The 20,592-nt window shown below is 36.8% G+C and overlaps 1 protein-coding gene across 1 annotated transcript in view; it reads left to right on the top strand.

The window, feature by feature from the left end:
• The window catches only part of ANO2 (anoctamin 2), a gene marked incomplete at both ends in the record, with an annotated part of 139,386 nt that overhangs the window by 30,377 nt on the left and 88,417 nt on the right, over positions 1 to 20,592 (top strand). Inside the window, 5 exons of the mRNA XM_083860118.1 lie at positions 700 to 754; positions 1,258 to 1,306; positions 4,288 to 4,343; positions 4,608 to 4,649; positions 7,477 to 7,541. Coding sequence (XP_083716244.1) covers positions 700 to 754; positions 1,258 to 1,306; positions 4,288 to 4,343; positions 4,608 to 4,649; positions 7,477 to 7,541 — 267 coding nt within the window. The remainder of the gene's footprint in view (positions 1 to 699; positions 755 to 1,257; positions 1,307 to 4,287; positions 4,344 to 4,607; positions 4,650 to 7,476; positions 7,542 to 20,592) is intronic.

Genomic DNA, 20,592 nt, shown 5'->3' with positions numbered 1-20,592 from the left:
ACACCTGCCCTTTCACTCAGAATAATATTTCTGGGCCTGGTTTGACATGAAACACTCTTCTTTTTTTCCCCTCCTGGGTGTCTCCTTGTATTTATGTCCAATAAATAAAATTCAGTAATAAATACAGTGACCCACCATTTCATTTATTGCCCTCTGACAATTTTAATTAATTTCGAATATGAGTCAAATTGATGGAGGAGAATAAACTGGGAAGCTAATTTCACATATGATGATTTTGAGGTTTAAGGGAAGGCATAATTCCAGTGGAATGGTTATTTGAAATCAAGTGAAATGCTGACTGTTTAGTGGCCAGGAAAAGAGTAATGAACATCTGCATCAGCCTGGTTGAAACCTCATAACAACCTCAGCATGTTATAGTGTTGTAAGAAAAATATTAAAAAGTCATCTTCTGTAAACAATAGAGAGGTTCTTCTTGCTCAAAAGGCATTTTATATTAGCTAATCATTTTGCATTTTTATGCCCATCATCAGTGCAATCCTGGTAGAGCTCTGAATGACTGGGTCTTAAGCAGCATATTCTATTATGCTGTACTATGACACCTATATTTCCTTTAAACATCTGTTTTTCTGATTATCTGCAGTTTCTGAGCGACTTCTAAATTAGAATCTTATATGTTGTCTTGCTTGTTGCTTCCATGTCTTAAAACAGAGCTGATTTTCTTTTTCCTCACTGCTTTAGGTATAACATCAAAGACAGAGACACCTTTTTTGACAACGCAACCCGCAGCCGAATAGTGAGTTAATAAAAATAACGCATCCTTGTCTTCTTGTGCTGAGTGGGGTTTGCTAGTGGGGTTTAGAATGGGATTTTGGTTTCAGTTTTGGTAATTTCATTAATTTAGGCATTTGTGTGTTCTTGCAGAACACTAATTCCTGACATATATGTTTGTAAGTAATTCCTTTCTGGAGCTGCACGGTGGTTCAGGAATGGGAAATTCTCTGCAGGGAAGCTACTGACTCCTCCTCATTGTTCAAAGCTCTTTTCAGCCTTGCTCCTAATCTTTAACTGGATTTCCTTCCATATATTCCTTGCACTTGTAATAGAAGTATTACAACACGACACAGCAGGATTTATCCCACAAATATTAAGGCAGATAATCCATTAATAAAATCTGCTAAATGATTTAAATATTAGTGCAGAAGCCACCTATTCTAGAACTTTGTTTCATTGCTAATTTTGTGATAAAATTCATGCTAAAAGAGGATTTTTATGTTATCCCACTGCTCTTTTTTGCAGGTGAGGGAAATTTTGAAGCGCACATCTACAAAGGCCAGAAACAGCATGGGTAAGGTGGAGGGGAGAGAATTAGAGATGTTCTTTTGAAAGGAATTGTTTAGATATCTCATAGAATATTGATTTTTCTAGCAGGACAAATATGCTGGCTTTTTGTATTTTGAAAAAGAAAAAAAATTAGAGACTGAAGTAACTTTTTTTTTTTTTTTCTGAGACATAAAATCAGAATTTCTAGTCCACGGTTTGGATGGTAATGGGAGGTGGCTTTTCATTTCTACAGGTGCAGCATCTGGCACATAACTCACATTTCAAGAATCGTTATAAAATTGGATGTGATTACTGTATGATCTGCTTTGGAAAATTCAGATGTCAATTGCAATATGTAGTATTATTTCTTGCAGGACCGTATTTTTCTTGCCATTTCAATTAAATAATTCACCTTTCCAGGTTATTTTTATTGCTTTGGCTTTAAAAATTACCTCCCTGAGCTGCCTAGTGAAACATATGACTTAAATATGACTGTTTTGAAGATACTTTTGGGATAATGCTGAAATACTTGGAGCTTGAGGTTCAGAATTCATTCAATTTTCTTAAGGTTTTTACAGAAATTATACAGGTGTACATATTCTCTTTTCTCCACTTTCTTTCACTCATTGTGAGATCATGGCATGTGAGATTATCTCCCTAGTGGAAAAAAAGTGATGGTGCTCCCTGTCTGACAGATTTTCTGAAAATCTTTCTGTAAGCTCGATCACCTATAGAGAGATCACGATGTCCAAGGGTAACATTCTTGTCAAAAAATGTGCTGCAGCAAAATTCTGCACAGTCCTGGTGTGATTTTGGGCATGGAAACTCCAATAACACATGTTTTTGGTACAGGAAAAGAGATTAATTTAGATTTCCTTAAACAGGAGATAAATTTATTTATTTATTTATTTATTTAATTACATAAAAAGTGTAGCAAAATAAAAGCCACACAAAATGCTTTTTCTTTTTCAACCACAACCCACTTGCCTTTCCCCAGTCCAAACTTTAAAATTTATATGACTGCCTCATTGTTTCCTTAAAAAAAAAAAAAAAGAAAATATGGTTTTGAAAATGTCAGGCATTCTCAATTATTAAAAAAATCATTTGGCAGGTGCTGCTTTTTGAACTGTTTACTCAGTGTTGTTCTATGTTTTGATCTGCTCAAAAGCCTCCAGTGGAGAAATAGAGGGAAATGCTGCCTTATTTTTCTGGAGACTTTGGGGTTTGCTGGGGAAAAAACTGGAGAGAAGCTCAAGGAGAGAGAAGGAAGGAATAGAGCACTTTGCCAATGGAGATATTTGCCTCTATCTTAAGGTTTTCTTTACTTTAATAGCTTGTTCTGGTTTGTTGTGGAATAAAAGCCATCATTAGAAATCAAAAGACTAGTAATATTTTTTTTCAGGATTTTTTTTTAATCTAGTGTGAAAATAGTTGGGAGCCTGATGCACTTCAAGCTCAGGTCAGCTCAAGAACTCATTTGACATGAAATAACTATTTCAACATTCCCATCCTTTCCATCTTTCTGGTCCATAGCCAAAACAGCATCATGCATCATGTTTGACCTAAACTCACTTACTCCTTTGGTCTTCTGAGATCCTCCCCCAAAAGATCTTATTTTCCTATGTCACTAAGGCTTTCCCATCTCACTGGTCTTAAGCTTAAAACCACTCATCAGGAGAAGTTTACAACATTTTTTAAAAACATTTTTTCCTTTTTTATAATTAGAGTTCACTGATATTTTGCACAAGAGGCAGGACAGTGATGTTGGAAGGGCCTATAGCAGTCTTTGGTTTTATAAACCTGTTCTATAAAAATAACAACACTTCAAACACATTTGCTTACAGATTTTTTTACATCTGTGTAAGGGTGAATCTGATTCTGCTCCTATGATATTATAAAAGGAAGACTTATTTTCTTCTAGCCTAACTCTGAACCACCATAAACTTCCAAACATTGAATTTTTCAGGAGCAGGCTTGACACTATCCAAGCATAATTTCCTGGTTCTATTCTATTCTATGAATGCATGTAGTTGTACTTTGTATCAACAGAGGTGTTTATTGGTACTGCCTGTACCAGCATCTCTGACCAGAAGATTTTTAGATTTTTCCTGAATATTTCAGGACAATGTGTAATTTGACTATGGAATATTTTTCATCACTGAAGACATGATAGCTGGTTACTTTTTTTTTTTTTTTTTTTTTTTTTTTTTTTTTTCTTTTTTTTTTTTTTTCTGGGCATTGAAAGCAGAGAGGCCTGGAATTATACATACATACATATATATATATATATATATATATATATATATACACACCCCTAATTATTAGAAATACACATCTTTGGTTGCCTTTTTATGGAACAATTGTTTTTCACCTCCTGAGACTGAAGATGCAATTGCTGTAAGAGTTGCAGGTCTTGAGAGCCAGTAGGAATCTTGTGTCTGTCTACAGATGCTGCAGTCACTGCTGGGAATTCCCTTGCTAAATTAAAATCCCTGGAAGTGCCCAAGGCCAGGCTGGATGGGGCTCTGAGCAACCTGGGACAGTGGAAGGTGTCCCTGTTTCATGGCAAAGGTGCAGGAATTGGCTGATCTTTAAGGTCTCTGACAATCCAAACTGTTCAATGATTTCATAACCAAAAACTCCTGTGGAAGTTTTTGTGGGGTTGTTTTTAATTGTTGGCCAGTAGAGATCGAAGGTTTTGACATTGTAAAGATTCAAGAAGGATTTCAGGATGCTTTGCTCTTCAATCACATGGATTTTTGCAATCAGGGGAGAAAGTGGTCAGAAAAGTCTTTGCATTGTGCTGTTCATTGAAGAAAAAGCATTTTATGGAAATGAGTTTCTCTGAAAAAACGTTTTCCACAGCCAGGAACTCCTATATTGCTCTATTCTCATTCTGAATATTGTCAGTTTTACTGTTCTGGAATGTCATTAAATGAAACCTGTGATAATGTTTTCTGTTCAATCATGCCTGTTGACCCACCTGAATTTTTCTTTTTCTTTTAGGCATTGGCACATTAATAGCAAATAATGTTTATGATGCAGCCTACCCACTCCACGATGTACGTATGCACCGCTGGAAATCCAGTTGTCTGGGAATACCCATCCATAGATATTAATATTTGCTGTCTGTGACATTGAAAAATCTATTTTAAAACTAATTTAAATCTATTAAATCTAAGTGTGATAATAATATGAAAACTCTTATATAAAAGTACATTTCAAGTTGTGCCTTAAAAATAGAATCAACAATGTAGGAACAGGTAACAAACTTTTTTTTTTTTTTCTGCTTTTACATCAGTTATTAAATGTTTTTCTTTCTCCAGGGAGAATATGAAGGCCAAAATGATGACATGAATGAAAGAAAGGTAAAATACATTGGAAAATTTATTTCATATTATATTTAATTTAAAAAATGATGTTCTAAATCTCATTGTAAAGCATTAGACATTGTATGAACAAATAAATATTTTAACAAATGTGAATTTTTTTTGAATTGCATGTTTTCCTCTATTTCTTCATATTAAAATGTTTTTGCAATATTTTATAATGTATTCTTATGAAGACATTATAAAAATATCTTAATTTAATCAGTTAATTTATATCTTGAAATGCTTCCAGTTTCCCTCTGCATACATAGATCAGATTTTCAACCTGTGAGGAGGCTAAAATTGTGGAATAACTCATATAATAATTTTATTTTCCTAACAAAATGCTCCTAGAGAGCAGTGGTTACTAAAATAAAACACAGTTATACTTTTTCATTTGATTGATTTGATTAGCATTCAGCTAAGTTGTGTGCAATTTCTAAATCTGCTTCCAGTTATTTTGTAAATAAAGTTTCTAGCTATCAAAATACATTCAAAAAGAGATCAATCCTCAAGAGAAAGTATGAATTCAGACTGTATTTAATATAAATGTTTACTTTTAGAAATGGGAAAAATAAGTTAATTACTATCAAATAATCTATTTAGATTTAGAGATTACTAATAAATAATCTATTAAGATCCTTTCCATATTGTTCTCTAGTGTTATTTTCCTTGATGTTCAAACAATAGGATAGGAAATGCACAGGGAAAATATTAGGGAGAAAAAAGGGAAGAGGCAAGAATGAAGAAAAAGGGAATGTTTGGAAACCTTCAATATTTACTAAACTATGAGTTTATACAAAGGGAGGTCATACAAATAAATCTGATTTTTCCAATGCTGAATCACTAAAATTTGAAAACATAACCCTTGTAGTTTTTGGTAAATAATGTTGCCATTCAGCCACTAGATGTCTTCATGTGCCATATACAATTTAATTTAGTGCATGAACCTTGGTAAACAAAACAAAGTTGGAAAATAAACTATAAAAAAGCTTTTTTTTATTAATGTCTGTTACTTTGAACTTTTGGTTCATGAAGGAATTATCTGCTCTGGACTTGCAGAATTTTCTCTGAGAGGCAGTTTCACAAGATTATTGACTTGGAAAGCAAAAATTTTAGAGAAACAAACTAAAGGAACATTATTCAATGGAGGAATATTGAGTACTGTAGAATGGGGGGGAAGTGGGTCTAGAAGGACCAGTGTCTGGAAAAATATTCCCCCTACTAGTTGTATTTTGGGCTGCCCTCTTTTTATTCTGCCTATTAGGCTCAGTTATGAAGTGTTAAGTATTAAAAACATAAAAGCTTCTTTCCAGAAATACTTCATTGATTATTCACATATGTCCCTGCTGCCTAGGCCTTGAATCTTCTGTACTATTCCTATGCATAACATCATCTGTTTTCTATCTGATTCTAATAGTCTCAGTGTTTAATTTCCTGAAGAACCCTGATCAGGTTTAAAAGAAAGGAGGGCATTTCTGAGCTTTTTTTTCCTCTGCCCCCCCCCGCCCTTTTTTTTTTTAATTTTTTTTTTAAATTTTTTTTTTCCCACTTTAACTTATCTGTATCTTCAAATTCAATTTTCTTTTGTAAAAGCCCCAAAAATGAACTGAGTCCTTTTAGGGGACTTATGCCAATAGGGCAGCACAAATAGGGTTTATGTATCAGTTTATAACATAAAAGGTTAATCTTTATACACCTACTTCAGTATTTCCTTGGAGAAAATGCACAAGTGACATGACACTTTTGTCCCATCTTATGAGAATTAGAAATCTGCAATGAAAATGTAAAACTGAGAGGGTTTCAGCTTTTCCTAGGAATAAAGGACTTTCCCAGTTTCTGTTTGATTTCAGTGTGATTTCTGTTCTAAAAATAATAATAATAATAATAAAAATATCTTTTTAAGAAAGGTATTGAGCAACAGAATGATAATAACTCACAATGAGTATAAACACTGCTTTAGTCTTTAAGCTTCTGGCCCACTGGCAACTTGTAACCCTTCATTGCTGTCTCTATGTTTGACATTAAAAATCCATTAAAAAATCCATGGGTGGCTTTGTAACCCACCTGGGAAATCCACCGTTGTCATATACTAAATCAGAATCCCTATTATTACAACCAGATTAACAATATTCTCATAAACTTACAAAAAGTACCTGTTCCAAAATGGAATTCTGTTGGACAGAACTTTCTTTTTGCTGTTCAAATTCCATTCTCTAGCTGTGTTCAAAGCAGCCTTTGGGGAGTTTAAAGAATGTTATGGCTTTAACTTTCTTCTTTTGCATATTTAAGTAAAACCATTTATTAATATGATTATACTAACATTTTGTAGGTAATGCTGGGGGATAATGGCAAGGGGTGATTTTGAATAGTCAGGAATGAGTATTCATATGAAAATATCAGTATGGCAGCCAGGACAATCTTCTTCAGTGAAGTTGTCACATAAATCACAGGAATGAAAGAGGGAATGATAAGCAAGACCATCCCAAATTCTTTGCCAGTTGCAGTTGAGTGTGTTGTGGTCAATCTACCCCAGGTCCTGCAAGGTTTCCTTTTATCCCTGCTCCTATTCCAGCTGGATTCCTCCTGCTGCAAGGACTTTCTGTAGAATCTGCTCCTTCCTTGGAGCTGTGGGTGAATCTGCATGTCCAAGAGCAGATGTGGCCTTGTGTGATGTCCCCAGTATGGGGACAAAAGTGGCATTTCTATGAGCTCTCCTGGGTTTAGCAGCCCCAGGAGTGCAGCAAATATTTTTAACTCTTAGAATATGTTTGTGAAAACAGAAAGGATGACTTTTTTCAAGTTAATTTTATTTTTTTGTCTTTAGTTGTTGTATCAAGAATGGGCAAGATATGGAGTGTTCTACAAGTTTCAGCCTATTGATCTCATAAGGTAATGTGGACTTGTGTAAAACACCAAGGGACCTGGTTCTGAGGTGATGCAAATCAAATCATTTCCACTTACTTCAGCAAATGAAATCTTGGATTTATCAGAACACTGAAAATGTTCTCACTGCTTTTTTTTGTGGCTTTGATGATAATTTGCTGTAACAAAAATACACCCAACAATCATAACCTATGCTTTTGTATAAGGCTTATCCCTGGAAGAATCTCATACTTTGGTTTTTGGGGTTTTTAAGGTATTGATTTGTTTAAAGGAGAGGATCTGCCATTTACATTGGTGAATTTTTATTGGAGGGTATGGTCACAAAATCTGGTGAATAATCAGAAGCTGGTGTTCACATCATGAATCAGTGTGAAAGTATTTGACAGTTTTGAGATTGATTTGATTTTTTACTCCTGGTTTTACAAGTTTTATTCATCTGAACACATCCATATGTGTTCCCTGTAGGGTTTTCTTTTTGTATATTTATAAATTTTTTTCTTTACAAACATAGAAATTGGCTTTAAAATAAGACAAAACAAACCAGTCATGATTTTTAAGAATTTCCCACAGTAACTAAAAGAAAGCCAAAATAAAATAGTTTTTTGTTGTGTCGTATTTTGTTTATACTATAAACACTTTGTAAAGAAACAAAAATATCTGACTAAACTACTGACTAGAAATATTCTTTTATAAGATGTCTATCTAGGAAGAAATGAACTATATAATAGGAAATAGAAAAAAAACCTCAACAAATATATATTTTAAAATAATTTGTATATATAAGAAAGATGGCATTTGTTACCATTTGTCTTTTGACTGATCAAACCTCAACCATTTTTTATTATATGATCTGCCCCTATGTGATTGCCTGCAAAAGCTGCTGTTGGTAATATGGATAACAAATAACCCCTGTAAAATATTTTGTTATATTTTGAGCTGAAATACTGTAAGTAGTTTTTCAAAGAGTTAAGCACTAACTTTTAATGTGAGATAAATTACTCCTTGTTTGGAGCAAGATGTTGCAAACTGACAAGTGGAAGTGAAACCATCAAACCCTCCTGAGGTTCTGCAAGGCTTTGAAATTTCCTCTCTTTTTTTTTGCTTCAAAGAGGTTTTGTGCAAAATTTATGTACCTTTTGTATGGTAGTTACTCTAGGCCAAGCTCCTGTAAGGAACAGGTAAACTCAGAAGGAGATCACAGCACCTCCTGTGTTGTTAGTAAATATTACAAGTGTTAGACTGAGCTGTGACTGGCTGGAGGAATATTCTCAAGTCTTAGCAGACCTGACAGCTCAGCTGAGTTAAAAATAGAGGTACATCTGCTTACACTCCATCTTCATTTGTATTTCGCTGTCTCCATTATAATTTTTCACTGTACTGATATGATTTCATAGAAATCCTGTGGTTTAAACTTCTGTGAGAAACAAAAAGGAGAGCAGACATGTGCAATTGATTGTCTGTTCTCAGAAATGACTTTTCTTGCTTTTATCTTCCATATTTTGCTTGACTGCAAATTTGACTGTTACCACTAAAATAAATGTGGTTTTTATTTCCTGGGTAATGTTAAAGCTTTGGTGTAGATGTACCTGGAGAATGGCCACCCCTCTCTTTCTGCCAGTGAAGTGGTTTTCTGTGCTTTTGTGCCATGGGGGTATCTGAGCTCAGCCTTGGTGTGGACACTTATTCCTTTGGCAGACATCACACATCACACTTTGTGCTTTTTGGTAATTTACTGGGACTCTCCTTTCTTAGATTGCTTAGATCATGCTCAACTTTTATTTCTGACTTTTTTCTGGTGTAACTTAAGTTTAAATTCAGGCTTTGATGGACAGATGAAGCAGCATTTATCTTTCTTTTTACTCAAAGCCTGTCCTGCCTGCTCTTTTCAAATACATTAGCTCTGTTGAAGTATGCTGCTAATTTTTAAATATAATTTGCAACATATATTTAACTATTACTGTTTCACTCTTATTCAGTAGGAATGCAAACTGAAAGTCGTTCTTTAACTCAAGTGTCTGTGCTGGAAGATTAGATGTGGCACTGCAGAATTATTAGGGGTTATTCCTGGTGGCTCAGCACCTTCCCTCTAACCACACAGTTGTTGCCCGTTCCCAGTTGATTCTACACCAAAGACAGAAACCACATATTTTTTTATGCTCACTCTTGGTAAACACTGGGGATTCTCTTCTAATGTCTGTAATCCTCAGGGAATTTAACTGCGTAGTCAGTCTTGGAAAATTTTAAAGTTCCTAATGACAAAAGGAAATAAAGGACCATTATAATATTCATCAACAATTCCATTCACTCTCATCTCTTAATCTGTAAAAATATCCTTCTCTGGCTTTGTGGACTGCTTTGGGCTATAAGAAAAAGCAATTTTTTTTTCTTTTTTTTTTTTTGTAAAAGAAATGCAGCTGAGAATAAAGAAGGTTTCACCAAATAAGAACACAGTGTGTGTTACATATTTCTATTCTACAGCAGAACAATTTTAGTTAAGGAAATATATAGTTATTTAAGGAAATATATAGTGTAGGTTGTGCAAGTAATACAGTGTGAATAGTAGTTTGATTTATAAGATGTTACAACACCTCAGTGCACATCCAGATATAAAAATGCATTGTTTGAAACATAGTCTGCCTAATGCAGTACTTTATTTTCAAGGGCATATGAATGTCCAAATGTGAATCTCAATTTTTTGTTTCTTTTTAACTTAAAAGGATTATAAACAGTTATTTGAGAGAAAAAAAGTGAATTATTTGCTAACAGATATCTTAAGCTAAAAAGTACTGAAGATGGTGAATGAAAAGTACTGGACCTCAGTCTCAATCTCATGAAGGCCTGAGGGATATATTAAAAAGTAGAAATTGAAAGCTGCAGTTTTTTAATCTTCAGAGCTCTGGAGGTCTGTCTGTTGTAACAGACCTTTTCTGTCATCCTAATTTACGTATTGATTTTCACTAGAGAGGAGTTTCTCTTGTGTGACTTTTGTAGGAATGCATTTATCAACCATATCTCCTCTCAATCCCTGCACTGTAATATAAAAAATGCTATAAAAGCATCTGTGGCTTAGTGATTTTCTTCTATTTTTGATGATTTTCTTTTCTCAGACGAAGTTCAAACTCAGGTTTTATCAAGTTCTGCAGTGATGCTCCTGTTGATCCAGAGACAGGGAGGATACTCCCTAAGTGTTCTGTGACCTTGCATAAAGAAAGCAAGTTTTATATTTTTACATGCTATTTAATATTAGTCAAAGTTTTAACAAGATAATTTTAGAATTAATAGGTTGTCCTTAGACCTCCTCCCTGCTCAAAGCAGAGCTGGCTTGAAAGCCAGATCAATTTGCTCATGCATTTTGAAATCTCCTGGGATGGAGATCACACAGCTTCACCTCTTCCAACACTGCACCACTTTCAAGAAATTTTCCCCCCTCTTTGGACCAAATATTCCTTGGTCTTATTTACAGTCATCGTTTTTGTCTTTTAGCACTACACCTCTGATGACTTATAGCAAGTCAAGAAAATACACACAAGTGTAAGAAGTGCAGTAGAAATTTATAATAGACTTTATTTCTGGTTTTAATGCAACATTTATCACTTAGGAGCTCTAAATGACAGATGATGGGAGTAATCGAAGGTTACGATGTCACAAAGGGGAGGTTTTCCTTCTGAAAAAGGAAAGCCTTAACTTGTGGAAAACTGGCATATCTTCCTCTTAATGGGCATCTTGAAGCACCTGCAGCTGGAAAGCCATGTAGGAACTGAAATTCCAGAATTCCTTGTAGAGAGGAAGTCATCTTTTTATCTCTTGATCTATTAATATAAGATTACCTCACCCCAGGAAAATCAAGCAGAGTTGGCTTATTTCTAATTGTGGTGCAGCTTATTTTATTATCACCTCTTTTATAAGGCCCCTGCTCCTTTCTAATGGTTTTCCATATTTTAATTTCTATTTCCCATCTCTAGAACTTCACTCAATTTCTTAGCAGCTAACAGGCTACATTATCTATAGCATGATTACTTTCAAAGCTCCAAATGCCTCTTGCTGTAAAGCCTGAAACTGGAAAGACATGTAAAGATTGAGACTATGTATACAATAACTCTCTTTGCAGGAGCAGGTAGGAAAGTGTGTTAACTAAAATACTATTTATAGTGTATAGAACATAAATCAGAACTCAGGAGTTTCTGTTAATCAAACTGTCTAGCTAATATATTTCCTCCTTCCTACCTTTAACTATGTTTTCCTTTGGTATGGAAAATTGTTTCACCTCGGTGTGTAATGAATTCTGGCCTTTCATTGGGGTGTACCCATGTTGAACCTGCTCTTGACTGAGATAAAATAACAACAGGGGAGTTCTGCTAAAACGTTGTTTTTATTGTCTTTGGAGATAGGTGCTTATTCCTTTGCAAAAATGTGGTTAAGATCAATTTGTGGTACAGCTTGCCCAAACTGAGCCCTCCTATGATGCCTAATGCCTGAAGAAATGAGTTCTTCATTCACCACTGTGATTTGTAGTCACATCTTAATCTCCTTTTTGTTCCATATATTGCCGAGAATTCTCAGGACTTGAAAATAAAGTCTGTGATTCCCAGTCCCAGAGGAAATATTATCCACTCACTGCTTATGCCAACTTTAGGATTATTGATCTTTAAAGTGGAGATTTTATTCTATGCTTTAATTCCTTGGCTTTCCCATCCCTCCTATGTTATTATTGTGAATTAATCTCACCAAATATCCCATCCTTTTATTTTTTTGGTGGAACAGAACCACTTTGGCAGAAATACCCCTGTAGCATCTGGTTATCTCACAGTTACTGAAAAGCTCTCTCTCATGCACTATGTGCCTGCAATTCTTCCCTGGTTGTCTTTAGCAGGGAAATCTTCAATGTTCACAGAGATGCTAAGGTTGTTTGCAAGGATTTCTGTGTGAGGGAAAAACAGAAAACAGCTTTAAGCCTGGGAAAGTACAGTAATTGAGCAAACACAGCACTAAGTAGAAAAATGCCCATGAACTCTACCAGTATCTTTGGCATTTATCCATCCAGCTCCTTTCCAAAGCTCTGCCTGAGGCAATAATCTGAGCATATCTTCTGCTGTAACCCTATTGCACTTTGAAGCCAACATCATTTTATAGTTCCAAGAATCTGCACAGTGAAGATTCCTTCCCAACATGTCCAGCTTGCAGGTCATCGTCATTAAAGCTCTGGGTGCAGGGGGAAGTGCTGTGCCAGCATCCACTCATCCTTCCTTGGTGTCCTTCCTGCCAGGTTTTACAGCAGAGATTCCTGGAGAGGGTCAGAGGCAGGTGGGACTCTGAAGCAGAGTCTGAGCTGGTGGAAAATGAATATTTTCCCCATCATTATATCTGTTTTCCCTTTCTGTGATCTTATTATACTCCCACAACCCCAGTTTCTTTATGAATGGCCTTTATTGTCATACAGTACATCTCTGAAAATGGTCTGCATTTTAGGAGTTTGGTGCTAGGGCAGCACTTTTTAGCAGAGTTGTAGGGAGTTTTCCCTCTCTTCACTGGAACTTCTCATCAGAGGCCTTACCCAAGTGCTCCAGCCCATTGTTTATTGCAAAGCACAGGGGTTTTGCTCGTGGTGAATAAATCACCAAGGAGTTTGTGTTGAATTATTCTGCTGGATGCAAGCCTGTGACTGGAGTGAGATGATTTACTTACAGCTCTGCATTTCACAGACTTTGCCAGTCCTGTAGGAAGTGCTCCTCTCTGTCTCTTTTGGCAAGGGCTTGGTCTTATTTATTGTTGCTTGTATGAGAGATGGAATTTTAAACCAGTAGGCTGGGATTGTAGTGGTGAAGAAAAACAGATCCCTTCTTTCTGATAAACATAATTCCCAGGCTTGAGATCACTGTCTGAGCACTAGGATCCTCATTACCACCCAGATTCCTCCTTCCTGCATTGGGATTTTCAAAAGCTAGATCCAGCAGAAGATGTGTGTATCTACATCAGGACTTCTACAAAGTCAAGTCTCTGAGGTTGCTGCACAACTTCCTGTGGTCTCCCCCTTGGACTGCAGAGTTTTGCAGGCAGCTAGAATTCAGTTTTCTTTGTGTTAAGAACTGTCTCAGGCTAAGTTCAATAGTGCCTGAATGATGCCTGAATTTCACAGCCAGAAATGTATATTTTTGAATGGATGTGACTGACAGGTCCCATCCAAAAGGTGTCTTTGGAGGTGACATCAATGTATTTTGAATAGAAGATGAAAGTTTGTTCTTTCAAACTGGAGGAAAAAAAAAAAAAAAAAGATAGAGGTGAGAGGCCACATTTGGAAAGAGAAGTCATGGGCATTTAAATATTTACCAGTAGGTGAATATTTGTAGGGGTATGTAGAGGTGTGTGTGGCTGGGAACTGCAGGGAGTAGAAAACAACTGCTGCATTTAGGTGGCTGCAGGTCTGCTGATCTTTCTTGTAAAACTGCTCTTAATGTCTTAAACTCTATAGAAGTTTCTGGGTGTGGCTTGCTGGGCTGGGAGAAAGTTCTTTTCTGACTCCTGAGTGCTGACCAGGGGTCAAGACCAACCCATTTCTTGTTTAAAGGTATTCCCCCATACTAAGATATTTTCTATGAGGATATTCTCTCTCTGTAAGTTATATTAGAACAGGCCATGGCTTTGTCTGATCCAGTAACTTGTCTCTAACATTGGACAAAACCAGGATCACAAGGGAAGAGATCAAGAACTGGGCACCACATAATTATGCCCAGAAAACACAAGCTTAAAGAAAGTTTTCAATATGGCAAATCTGTGAACTTCCACAGTCTGTACAGAGAGAAGAAAAATTAAGATTTTTGATGCAATATTGAGCAAGGGGTAAGAAAAGGATGGAGCCAGGCTCTTCTCAGCTGTGTCCTGTGACAAGAGGTGATGGCCACAAATGAGAGTGAGGTAGATTAGCCTGTAGATCCGTAGGTCCTTCTTGCCCTTCTTGAAAATGGGGGTGACTTTTGTTTTCCTCCAGCTTTCGAGCACTTCTCCAGTTGCCACCATCACATCAAAGATTATCAAAAGGTGCCTTGCAATGCCATCTGCCAGCTCCCTCAGCCCTTGTGGGTGCATCCCATCAGGGACTTATGGATGTCCACTTTGCTTCAGTATTCCCTGACCCAACCCCCTTCTATCAAGGTGACTAAAAGATAATTTTTTTATCTTTGTTTTTAATTGGAAATGATACATCTGTTTATTAGCCACCAGATGGTGTCTATCTGACAGCATTAATGCTGTGCAAGCACTAACAAGGACCTACTTACTAAAATAAATGCATGAAATGAATTCAGGCTCTGCTGTAAGGGTTAGTTATATTAACTTGAAAAGCAAGAAAACTCTCATGAAATATTAGTTATTATAAATGAAAGATATTTAGGAAAAGATGCCAATATTTGAGGTTCAAACTCTTGTTAAATGAGATGAATAAAATCATGCAAATTATCTTGTGGAAACTGGAGATTAGGGAAGTGATGAGATGTCAGTGACCTCACATTTGTTCAAGTACAAAAGGGCAGAAAAGCAAGTTGTAATAGGTAATAAAAACATAGGAAGAAAAAGACTAAGTAACCTCCTTTCCTAAAAGGAAAGAAAGGCTGATTCATATTAAATAGGTTACTTCTTATTTGTATTTGTTTATTATACAGAAAAAATTATCCGTATAACTGAATGAATTGTTTCTTGCATAGAGTGTCACTTGGTGCCCTGAGCTGTTTAATAAATGAAGCTTCCTTCCTAACAGGTAAGCACTGAGTGACTTCCATTAGCTTTGAATTAGCCTCAGGTAGCCATGAATTTTTAATTTTCTGGGTTGGGAAGGTTACTGACATTTTTTTTAAATGCTAAATAAGGAGAGAATAACTTAAAGAAAGGTGAGGAGAGACAGAGTGACCATGGATTGTCTTATGCATGAATTTTTTGGACGTGACAGGCAAAACACCGTGTTACTCCTACTGAAAATGCCTTCCCTGGGCAAGGTGTGCTGTGGCTTCTGCAGGCTCAGGGACATTTAGAACTTTTTCACACTAAGCCCATGACAGGAAACATCAGCAGAATAATTAATCAGGCACTTAATCCTTTCCAACCTGTTCTGAAGTTCTGTATTGTCCCAGAACAGAGAGGAGAATGCAATTACTGCTCTTCTGACTACCCAGCATCGTGTTTGCTTATCCATTTGGCAGTTGTCAGCCTTAATTTCTGTCTCAGTCACATTACATGTCTACTTATTATGTTTCTATTGTTCTTTCTCCTCCAGTCAGTAAACAAAGACTTTTTTTCAGTTTATAATCCATCACCACCAGTTATGCACTTTCAGCTGTATTCTGACAATTTCTTGGAATGGAAGCATAAGGTTCATGAATCTGTGAGGCTCAGAGAGTGGCTTGTCCTAGTTTTATTTCTTTGCAGGATGACTTTTGGCCTTTTTCTATTTTAAATTGCATTTAGTACACAAATCCTGACTATTATTATTATTAATTATTATTATTATTAATTGATATATTGATATAATTATTATATTTCCCTTGTGGTTTTGAATCCACTAGAATTTGAGAACTTGAATATCCCCTTCCTCCACACACATCAACTTCTCCCTGTTACTCTGCTGAAGAGTAACTTTTCTTAAGAGCCAAAAAAACTAGGGGAAAACAATTCTACCTCTAAATAAAATTTGCAATTTCTGTTCTCCACTGTGTTGCAATATTTTGACAGTGGATTTTTTTTTCTTCCTATAAGGAATCAAAATTAAATTTTCACAGTGCCTTGAAAGATAAATATATCTATAATTTAGGTAAGTTTGACTCCAAACTTAAGAGCCATTGGGGGACACAACAAATATTTGTTAGGTAATGTTTCAAGCAAGAACTTTAATGAAAAGGGCTTGATTAAATGGCTCTGGTGGCACATTTTTTCATTCTGTTCTCAGAGGAAAAGGGTCAGGTTCTAAACTCTATTCAAAAAACCACTTTTAATCACTCTCTACTGGACATTCTTGATTTTTATACCCAGTATAAGGGAAAAAAAGTGCATTTACCCTGGACAGAGTCTCCTTTCTTTGTTTTCTGTATGCAGAACCAGCTGGCCTTTCTGAAGGACATTTCCTTACCTACCTCAAACTCAGATTCATTGCCATTTATCTGAGGTTCTGTTGTTTTTATTTTTTCCCCTTCCTAAAATTTTAATTAAAAAAAAGTTTTACAGTCTCTTGGCTCATTGTTCTCAGGAGGATTGTCTTCTGCCAGGATCTTTTCTTAGCTTCCATCCTGCTCCATTTGGTGCACTCTGTGTCTATCTGGATTTAGCACTGATATGTTCCTTCTTGAGGCTTCCTGGATGGAATATGTGCTGTCAGGCACAACCATGGTGGAAATCTCCAAGATCTCTGGATGCACAGCAGCCTCAGTGCTGAGCAGTAATTCCACCCAGGTGTCCCAGATGGTTGTAATAAATGCTTGAATCTTGCCCTGAGAAAATTTTCAAGTGGAGAAAGAGTGGCAAATCCAGAAAAGTTTGGACATAGGCAGTTCTACCTGGAGTGAAATCTTGGAGTGTTCAGCAATGTTCCTGATCACCTTGTGGTGACTGGGGCTTTCCCTCTACTTCAGCAGTCTTTATGAAATAAGTTTGCAGTTTTGAGTGGAAAATTCCAATGGTGGGATTATCTCAGAAGTAAAGGAAATATCTGTGTTCTGAAATTACCATGTGGTAGAAATTGCTCTTCACTTTCTAAGGGTAGTCATAGTTGTACCTGCAGCATAATGGTAGGTTTTCTTCTGGTTTCAAAAGCCCTGAAAGAACAAATTGTGTTCCTGGGGGCTTTTGCTATAGGTCAGAAAGGGAATGTGCACCTGGACAGGGAAAGAAAGTTTTAAACTAGCTTTGGCAGTAAAGATGTTCTAACGTGAAACTAAACCCCTTGTCCTTCTCCCTAACAGCAGAAACATCAGAATTTCACCCCAAACTGTGAAAATAAGTTTATTTTGAAGGCATTAGTAGTATGTGTGACTTAGTCGACCATTTGCACAGGGGAAACCAACCAAGTGGCAGCTGTAAATCAGTTTTGTTTTGCATAGAACCACTGCATCTAAACAACTCCTCCACCAAAGGGGTGATGGAATGAAATGGAAACATGAAGTGACAGCTGGCCTAGAGTGGGGTATGGAAATTTAAAAACTGAAGAGTTCTGTGCAGATTTCCCACTTAGGTGACTCAGTGTCCACGGCGCCTTTTCCTCGCTTTTTTATTTTTGTTCCTGAAGGTCTCTGGAGTTCTTTCCAGCCTGTGTCACGCACCACACGCTTTAATCACATTCCAGGTACCCACACTTGTTTTTTGCAGAGTCAAAACTGAAGGGTTTTTTTCCTTTCCTCTTGCTCTCTCCTTCCCCAAACCTTAGTCTATTTATAAATTGCACAACTTGGCACGGGAGCACCGTGACCAATGTGCAAGCGGAGGGTTTAATAATCAGTTATTCTTTTTGATGTTGGTTTTGCAAGCAGACAGACCAAAAGTGCATTGCAGATGTCTGGTTTAAGTGTTACATGGGCAAAGCAGAGGGAACCCAGTCAACATTTCTGCTGTGCCCTTCTCAACACTTCTAATTCTGGAAGGGAATACACTTTCTACAGGTGGTGGTTGTTGCTGCTGTTGGGAGTTTTTTAATGCTGTTTCTGATAATCTGCTGGAAGAGCAGCTCTTGTTCAGGAGTTTTGGGTAATTTCACCAAATCTTTTGTCAAAGACATGATTCTTGTTCATGAGAACTCACTACTCACTACTAATTTAACCTTTATAAAGTCTTCTGAATTGAAAGGCACAAAATTTCACCTTATGAGGTATCAAAACACAGAACAAAAGCCTTGGGTGCTGCTCCTGATAGGAGCAGTTCACATTCTTTATCAAAGTAATTTGCCTTTTACTTTAGGAATAACTCCTGCCTCCATGGCACATGTGTATATAAAGGGGCATTTCCCTAATGCAGAAATAAAGCTCACACAATGCCAGGGACATCGTGTGAGCTTTGTGTGTGACATTCTGCAGTATCCATGAGCACACTTTGGAAAGGATTAGTCCTTGGCTTTGCCTGGATGTATGTGAGGCAGATGTGAATTAGCTGCTGAGGTAGGGCAAGACTGGTCTCAGTTCTCCTCTTTTGCCATGCCAGCATAAATCATGGATAATTTCTGTAGAGTAATAAAGTCAGACTGGTTTTATCCCAATGTAAATGAGAGAACATGCCAAGTTCTTGGTGTAAATATATAAAAACTTGTTAAAACACTTTTTCTTCACTTACATCTTCCTCAACCCTTGAAGCACACATTTTTTCCTCTCTGTGTTCATTCACTACTGAATCCAGCAGCAGCTGCAGTAGATGTTTGTACGGGGGGTCACAGGTGTTTGCAGAGCCTTGACTCCTATTCAGAGGAACTAGAGGAGGGTTCTTCAGGTGTGTCAAAGAAATGACATGTCTATGTCCAGTGTTCTTCTGACTTGATAAACTCATATTTAAACTGTTCATTATGTTTCCAAGCTCTGTCATTGTTTCTCCTTAGATTATTCCTCTTCTGGCACATTGGTGGGCTGTGCTTGGTTGGGCATATTAGTTATTTTCTTTTTTCAAAACAGTTAAGTGCACAAAACACAATGCAGTTTTCTTCTTAGCAACTTATTTTTTTTTCCCTACTGCCAGGACATTGTTGAGCACCTCTCACTTTCTTTTGGCATGGATACAAACAACAATCCTTCACTTTATAGGTTATGGATCACATTTATCACAGAAAGGCTTAAAAATTTGAGGAGAAGCTTCTTGAGCCACAAACTTCAACTTCCCTGACCCTTATCAGCTACCCTTTAGTGCTGCTGGTATTTGAAATCTTTCTGTGCCAATTTATGGCCCTTTGTCAAAAGAAGAGAGAGTTTTGAACAGCTTAGATTGTGGGCAATTTTTTTGTGCCTGCTCTGACCTATTTGAAACACTTTATTGGCTGTGCCCATTGCCCATCTCTGCAAATAAGGAAGCAAAATCAGAATAGACACAATCAGACTAATCTCCCTCTGGTCCTCCTTTTCCTGCTTTAGTGTCAAATTTATGGTTTTTACTCCTCGACAGAAGGAAACTTGAGAGCAAATGGAGTTTCCTTCTATCCTGTGCTGTTCCAACACCATTGCTGCTATTTGTTGACTCACACAGGAGGCTTGAAGAAAAGCTGTGCACCTTCTGGATAGTTCTATATTTCAGTCAAGTATTTCTTCTTTCACTTCTTATTAATAAAAAATAACACATTAAAATGTGTTAACAACATAGTGTATTAATGAACAGGTATATTAAAAATATATATATTTATTTTCAAATGTGAAAATAAAGGAAAGCTTCTTTGCATAATTGCCTCCAAAATTACCTGGTATGTGCCAGGTCAGAGGGCAGTCCCAGAGTATATGGCTTGTATTTGCAACACAAATATTTATATTTATCATGTCATAAAATATGCTATATTATATAATGCCATATTTCCTTTCACACAGTTTGTGGCTTAGGGTGCCTTGCAACATCAGATGTGGGGGCTGTACTCTCTTTCTAGAAGATTCCTGAAATTTCCCAGCTTCTGGATGGGATACTGAGGATAATGTCTGTGTATTACCTCAAAATGCTTTTGTTTTGCTTTCCCCTCTAGGATTGGATGTATCCTTTCTAAAGCATAAGCAAGTTTGGTTAGACATGAGAAAATAGAGGCACTCACGGAAGGCAAAACTGAAATAGGCAGGATTGCACTGCCAGTTTTCCATGGGGGAGCCTGGAATTGCAGAGTTAGCTGCAGCTGTGATCGTGTGAGAACAACAGCAAGATCTGTAGTCATAAAAACCCCTCACTGTTGCTTCCCTTATCCATTCCATCTGAGCTGGAAGTGACTGTGGAGGCATGTCTTGTTGTCCCTTGGCTCTCTGCCATGGTTGCACTCCTGCCCTGCCTCTCCTGTGGCATGAGCACAGGACCCTGACCCTTAGACTCAAATTCTGGACGAGAAAATTTTGGTTTAGGCCCCCAAAAATCTCATTTT

Source organism: Zosterops lateralis (genome assembly GCF_965231275.1).
Source record: "Zosterops lateralis genome assembly, chromosome: 4".
Taxonomy (NCBI): domain Eukaryota; kingdom Metazoa; phylum Chordata; class Aves; order Passeriformes; family Zosteropidae; genus Zosterops; species Zosterops lateralis.
Note: the sequence above shows the minus strand (reverse complement) of the source record. Positions and strands in the feature narration are given on the sequence as shown.